Here is a 7,748-nt window from a genome sequence, read left to right on the forward strand (position 1 = left end):
AATATTTATAGAGCTACAGAGAAGGGATTGGACTTGTTTTGCACCTTAGAAGGCAAATCTGGGAGCAGTGGACAAAGACTGCAAATAGGCAATTTAAGTAAGGCTTGATGTGAAGGGAAAAAAGAAACACTTGGGGAATAGTAAAATCTGCCCCAAAGGGAAATGAGTTGCCTTGGGATGCTTTTCTGCACTTTTTTTGGTCTTTTGGAGGCTGGATGACCACTTGTCTGGTCATCACACTGGGGATTCCTTTTAGGTGTGAATAGACTACTTCATCACAGAAGAAGGCCCAACATTCAAATTTCATAATTAAATTTCATTTGAAATAGGGCTGTCTCCTAATCCACTAGTTCTAGGACTGACATAGGGGATAGAGGTGCCTGTCAACTGGATGGAACTAACCTATAATGTCTGGATAGAGCCAAACACAGCAGTCTGGAGCCCGGAGAGTCAGGGATCAAATGGAAATTTAATTTTAAAATGGCTTGTAGGCAAGGGGGGAAGCTAGAGAGGTGTAGGGGTGAGGACTCATTTTATGTGGAGAAAATCAATACTTTACTTTATGTGGAGAAAATCAATACTTTATTATGGCCATGCAGTGACCTGTAGGTCTCACAAAGAGGGGTAACAGCAATAATGTGACAAGGCTGATTCATGGCAGGACTTTCTGTCCAGAACATGGGGACTTGTCTGGTGCTTGTCAGAGCCCAAAGAACCCCTGATGCTGGTCAAAGCAAGATGATTGTGTGATTCTGCCAGAAGGTGGAAGCTTCCAGAGGGTAAGCACAAAGGATCATGCTCTGCCAAACTCAGGGGACAGTGTGCTTGCTGGACCTTAGTTCTAGAAAAATGAGGGTACATTCCAGTGGTTTGATACAGCAAAAGGAGAGGGAAAGAGGGGGCTGGGTCAGCAGTCTTTAGAGAGAGCTTGCAGCATCCCCAGACTCCCATACAGTGCATAGAGTGAATAAAGAGCATCGGGGTTCCAGGTAAATTGGGATTTATCTCCTGAGATCTCCAATTCACACTCTTTCAACAGGACATATGTGAGGGTGGATTCCTCCCTCTTGTCCTTGGCAAAGGACAGAAGCTCTGAAGGAAGGGAGAAAGTCACCTCGTTGGTCTCATTGAAGTTTTTCTTCAGAATTTCTGTCACCTATAGGAAATAAGATCAGTGTCTCTTGGGAAAAAGAACAGGATGCTTTCTAGTTGTTCTGAGAAAGTCCTCTGAGAAACCTTAGAGAACTGCTACACTGTCCCCTTGAGGCCAAAAATCCTCTGAGGTCAGAACTCCTCCCATTGAGTTCTGGGCAACAGCAGCGAAAGGAGCAGGTCATTCATATAACTGAGACTATCCCAATCTAGATTGCTCCCATTTCTCCCACTTCTTATTTATTCTCTAGACCCTAGACTGCCCATTCCAAGGCTTTGAGAAGTTGTGGCTGCCCAGCTTACTTTTGGGAATAAACAGCTTTTCTTACCAGGTCTACTTGCTGAGGCAGAATCTTTTCCTTTGACTTCAGCAACTGGATCATAATCTCATACTGCATTTCACTCAGAGCTGGGGACAAATCAATCAATGAGTCAATCAGTTAAGTCTTTCTTGAACATTTTACTATTGTTAGACTGTGCTGAGTGCTGGAGATAGAAAGGCAAAAAGGGCATGGTCTCTGCTCTCAAATAGCTTATACTATATGTCCCTCACCCAATATAAGCTACTTGAAAGCCCTGATATGGGTAAGTCTGTATTAAGAAGATGAGAAAGGGTAAATACCAAGACTTTTTCAGGGAGAGAAATAGTTATAGGGAAGCAGAGAAGGCCTCATGTAGGGGGTGTTACTGGAACATAGCTCTGAAGGAACCTAGGGATTCTAAGAAGAGGAGTTGAAAAGATAGGTATTTTCTAGGCTTTACAAGGGCATGGCAACTAGAAAAGGCATGCTTTATACAAGGAAGAGCAAGAATGAAGAGTGTGAGAAAAGATGAATAATGGAATGGTCAACTAAAGGAAGGAGTCAATCAGTCATGTCTTTCTAGATCCTATAATCTTGCAAGTCGAGGGACTCCCAGTAAAATGAAGGAGTTGGAGAAGGGAGGATGCTAAGGGAAAGTCAAGCCTTTAAATAAATCAATAAAGATTAGACTGTGCTAGGTACTGGAGATAGAAAGGCAAAAAGGGAATTTTTTTTTCCTCCCAAATAGCTCTCATTTTATAAAGTGTATAAATGGGAGTAATGTGTAATAGAGCTTGAATAGTAAGTGGATGCCAGTTGTGAAGAGCTTTGCATGTCAGAGGACTTTATATTTAATCTTAAAAATTATAGGGAGCCAAAGGAATTTATTGTGTAGAAAATTCCAAGGTCAAGTCTATGCTTTAGAAAGATCATTTTGAAAGCTATGTGTAGGATGGAAGGGGAGGCAGGGGTAGCAATTAGATTGCTATTCAGGTGAAAGGTGATGAGGACTTGAAGGAGGAATGATTGAGTGGTGAGAAAGGAATGGAGGTGAAATGTTGTGAGAAGGGGATGGATGCAAGTTATGGAGATAGAACCTACTAGCACCCAAAATGATTTAATATGGAGGAAAGAGAGGGAACGGACTACTTCACTACAGAGGGCCCAAAGCTGAAATTTCATGTTAAAAAGAGCTCTCTCATTCCACTGGGTCTGGGGCTGATATAAGTGGAGGAGCTACCTATCAATTTGACCAAAATGATCTCTAATCTGTGGAAAACCAGAGGCAAACACAGCAGCCTGGAGCCAAGAGAGTCAGGATTCAAATGGAAATTGAATTTGAAAATAAGAAAAATGGCATAAATAGAGAAATTAGGAAGAGGGGGTGGGTTTTGGGTGAATGAAGAATTCAGATTTTGACTTATTGAGTTAATTGATATTGATATTGATATCTATGGAATATGCAGGTCAAGAGTTCCAACAGGAGTTGGTGATGGGGGAATAGACCTCAGAGGAAAAACTAGGATTAGAAGCAGGGAATCTGACAGTTATCTTCATAGAGGTGTTAGATGAAGAACCATGTAGGATCAATGAGGTAGGGCTGAGGACTACTGGAGAATTCCCTGGGGAATATAGGAAGGAAGGACTTAACAGGGAGAGAGCAGTTTCTACTTGGTGAAGGCCTTTCATAGGGAGTCAGTGCATATGAAGGAGAGATGATGGGCTAGTGATCAGAGGAATGGGCTAAGCCAGTGTAATATGAAGATACATGACTTTGATCACTTCCCTTCTGGGCCTTTGTATCTGTTTCCTTTCCACCTTATATAGGTGAGGAGAAAATGCAGAAGGGTTTTTGTTTTAAAGAAAAGCTCACTCCCAAGGGCCTCTAACAGAGAAGCTGAAAGGTGTTGTTTTTTGAGCATTAGTCTCCTTGGATCTCCTTCCCCCCCCTCCACTCTATGGTCCCACAGTATTTCTCACCATCCAGAGCTCCAAGGAGATAGAGTAATGCCCCTGCTAGTTCCTCCACAAGTTGTCCACTCTGGTCCTGCAGGTTACTTAAGATGTTTCCCATCACGCCCTCGGCCTTCTGGGGGAGAACTCCACTGAACAAACTCTCAACCAGCTGGAGAGGAGAGAGGAGAAAGCTGAATGGGGACAATGACACCCTTCTGCCCAAACTGGCCCTTTGGGTTAGCTGCCAGGCTTGCTCTGCTCTTAGGTGACAACTTGGCGACAGAGGAGAATCCTGTGTTCCTAAACCATTCCTGGAGGGGTTCAGTTCTTCTACATCATTCAGTAAGTGACAAGTGGGAGAAAGACACTCATGGAGTCATGTGGAGCCCATGTAGGGATATTCTAGCCCTCCCATTCTCTTCCCCTGTTTGAATTCCTGGGGAAATAAAGAGAATATGCATAATGACAGGTAAAGCTGGTTAGTGGGAGACTGAAGAGAAGAAGGGCCTACAGGGTGACAATGGCATGAATCAGGGGAGAATAACCCTTGAAGATTTTTTTTGAGCAAGTCATCCAAAGTTTGAGACACTAAAGACCTTCCCAAGACAGGGAATTATGAAATTGTGGAGCCACAAGGGATTCTTGGTCAGGTGTCTTATACCACAAAGTGAGAGAATCAGAAAGAGAAAGGGAGATCACTTCTCAAAGAGTAGGACCAACAGAGCAAATGGGGGATCTCAGAGGAGGCTCATGATTCCAAACTGGCTCTGGGAAAGTATATACATTTCTGAAACTTGAGAGCAGAGAAAATATGGTTTCATGTTTCCTCTTAGATTCTACTAGTTAATTTCATCACAGAAGTCCTAGAACCATTACATTAATGAAATGTTACTAACTTTAAATTTGTCCCTTTATACTCTGTAAAATGTAAACCATCTCTGATTGATTCAGGATGGGAACAAACTAAATACCTCTGTTATAAGATAATTGAGGCTACTGACTAATTATAAGTAGAAATCTCAACAGGGAGGGTGTGTGAGTTACACAATGAGTAGTTTAGTCCCACAAGGTAAACCCTAGAACCTGAGGTAACACCCAACATATGGGTACCCAATCTCTTAAATATGAATATCAGTTGGGGAAGTAATGCACAAAGGGTGTCACACAAAGATTTGTTTTCTTATCTCTTAAATATATTCTTTTCTATAATAATATGAAGTACTTTGTCTCAATGGGTTATTCCAGGCTCAGTCTCTTTGGAGGTTCCCAGCATATCATTCCTGGCTGGCAGCTGTTAGTCCAAGAAGAACAAAATACTTCGATAATTGTTAGCTCTTTTACATTGTGAGAAATTCTTATCACAAATATTAAGTATAATTCATTAAAATTGAGAAGGAAAAAGATCTTCCATTCCAACTACTTCATTTTGCAAAGGAGGAAACTGAAACAGAGAAAAGAAAAGATGGCAGACAATGACCCAGTGGAAGAACTAGCATTTAACCTTAGGTTCTTGGATTACTTGTCCAGGATTCATCACTGCACCATCCTATGAAATGAAGTCATAAGTTTCTATATCTATATACAGAAAAGTGAACCATGGACAGAAAATTAAAGTGGAAATCAAAATAACTCATAGGAGGGGAAAATATTTAACTAGAAAAAAGTGAGTCAAACAGTTTCTTTTGGATACTGCTAAGCAACTGAACATCTGTATGGAAGTTGTCAGGCTTCATAAGGATAGATTTTTCCAAAAGCAAATAGATATTTTGATATATCAGTTTTTGTGTCATTAAATACAATCAAAGACTGACCAGTGATGGGAAATTGACAGACCAAGCATTGACAAGTTCGCTTATTGTGGAGTGGTTTTAGAAGCACAAGAATACAGAGGGTCCAATAACTGAATAAGGATTTGGATGGCTCCCTAAGAATGACAAAATAGCTGAACGAGAAAAGCATTTTAGAAATGTGGGGGTATTATTGCTAATTGCATCTCTCTTCCTTAGTCCACAGGGAGCCTAAATATGGGAATACTGAGGGAACTGTGCACAGGATGCAAAGAGTCCTATCAACTCTAATGAAGTCCTTTTGCCTTGTGAATAAGATGACTTTTAGGGAAAGAAATTGATGGATATCACAGGAGCAGAGCTAGAAACCTCTCAGAGGATTAATAGTTTTATAATGTAAAGACAGAGTATTTAACAGAGGGACTTCTTAGAAATTACATAGTATTTCTGCTTCACCATTAGAGTCTTTAGTGGAATTATTTCAAATCAGTGAAGAAAATTCTGAGTTTTGAGATTTTCCAAGCTATTCTGAAGCCATGGTTCATGTGATGGTTTAGAGGTTCAGGAAAAATGAAATGGCAAATTTGTTTTCCCCGTTTCTCTTTCCCTTCTTCAACTTCCATATTTACTCGGTTTTAGAAGTTTTTCCTTTTGTTTTTAATTAGTATTTTTCACAAATGGTAGGAATTATATTTCTGACCACTCCCTTCATTTTACAGATTTTACAGCCGAGAGAAGTGTATTGACTTTCCCAAGTTGGCAGAAGTGATAAAAAAAAGTACATATGAAGCCATGTGCTCTACCTCAAAACCCCACGATGTCCCCACCTTACTCTTCCCCTCTTCGTTCTCTCACCCCACAACCCTAGCCCCCAGTCCTGTGATTCTCCATTGCCCTGACTTCCAGGCTCTCTCACCACGTCTTGTAAGTGCACCAGACCCTCTTCAGTCTGGAGGAGCTCCAGAAGATCCTGAAGCAGACACTGCCGTAGCTTCTTGTCCAGCATGATCAATGGACTTTGTTCTTTCTTCATCTCAGCTTGCAGTTTCTCAAATTCTGTACCTGTGTTCACTGTGGGGACATTAAAAAAAACAAACAAACCCAGGACAGCTATGATTGGGATCAAACCACAACTCTTAAGCTCTTTATCTCAAGTGCTGCCTGGGAAGCTTTTAGCCTCCCCAGACTGTTGGAGTGGGTCCCTGCTTTATAGTCTCTTCAACCCAGGTACACATCCATATTTCCTGCTCTCAAAAATTTGATCCAGGTTATGGGGACACAGGGAGAAGTTTGAGACCTCACTCCATCACAATAAGGAAGGGTAACTAGCTAGCCAGATGCCTACTCCCAAACAAGCCTAGGTAAGTGAAATGTTCTCTTCCTTCCTTTCTAAGAAAAGAAATTGTGAATGGACATTTTTTAGCCTCTTTGTCAGTAATTTAGAAAAAGGCATAATTTATTTTTGATACTTTTATCTATAGCACATTCCACTGATAAATCATAATAGCACTTTGCAAATGCTTCAAAAATCCTGGGAGGCAGGTGCTATAATAATCTCTATTGTACAGATGGGGAAACTGAGGCAGTCTGCAATTAGGTGACTTGCCCAGGATTTCCCAGCTTGTAAGTGCCTTAGGCCAGATTGAAGTTAGATCTTCTGACTTTAGGTACATTTCAGATCTTTTCTATCTCTATATTTCAGTTTGGAGAGATGAAGGTGAAAAAAAAAAAGCCACAAACCTGATTCCATGCTGCTTCCACTTCCTAAGTTTGAAAAGAGAAAATATCTGTTTCAGTCTTCAGAGACCAAACTTTCCCAAATGCATTAGGAATCATAGCCCAGAACAGCAATGCCCAACTTTACCATCCTTCGTGGGTCCCTGACTCAGATTGTCTTCCCATCCCTGTGTGTCTTACCATGTAGTCTAACATGTGACTGGTTGGGCCAGTGTCAGACACAGCAATAACAGCTGACTTCTAGCTCTCCATCTCCCTTGATTATTAAAGGGCCCTGAGTAGTCTGGCCTAGAGGTTACCAGCTCCTAATGCCCCTGCTCCCTGGTACACCTCAGCCATCAGTCCCTGGACCGTCCTCCCTCTTCCTACTCTTCAGCATTTCAGGGAGTCCCTTGACCTGCATGACTGGGTCCCTCAGCTCTGTGGCCCCCACAAACAGCTAGTGCATCTCGTGGGGGTTAGACACAAGATCTCTGCTGACCTCAAGCCACCTATAGACGATGCAGCCACTAGCCATCTCCGTCCTTAGGAGCCCAGAGGATTAAAGTGTGTTGTGAGATTTTGTAACAGACAAACCTCAAGTGAGATAAAACACATATGCTATTGCTGACAACTTGTCTAGGTAGATGGAGGAACATCTCCATCTGAGAACAGCCCAAGAAGCAGGAAGGATTCGATATTCCAACAAGACATTCATGTTTCTGTCCCTGGCAGCCACAGGGAGACAGGGAGCCTGGGAGCCCCCATGACACATGTGATTCAACACATGTGGAGTACCTGTCACACAGGGGAGCTGGAAGGGTGCAAAGTAGAT

General features: G+C 41.9%; 1 protein-coding gene across 1 annotated transcript; it reads right to left on the reverse strand.

Annotated features, from left to right (window-relative positions):
• Positions 1-594: 594 nt before the first annotated feature.
• Positions 595-6,256, reverse strand: LOC141558574 (gasdermin-D-like). The gene is made up of 4 exons (XM_074296025.1): positions 6,114-6,256; positions 3,435-3,579; positions 1,482-1,561; positions 595-1,156 (listed from the first exon to the last, which is right to left on the reverse strand). The coding sequence occupies exons 1-4, from the start codon at positions 6,228-6,230 to the stop codon at positions 908-910; spliced, it is 591 nt and encodes a 196-aa protein (XP_074152126.1). The 5' UTR covers positions 6,231-6,256; the 3' UTR covers positions 595-907.
• Positions 6,257-7,748: the final 1,492 nt, after the last annotated feature.

Source organism: Sminthopsis crassicaudata, chromosome 1, assembly GCF_048593235.1.
Source record: "Sminthopsis crassicaudata isolate SCR6 chromosome 1, ASM4859323v1, whole genome shotgun sequence".
NCBI lineage: Eukaryota > Metazoa > Chordata > Mammalia > Dasyuromorphia > Dasyuridae > Sminthopsis > Sminthopsis crassicaudata.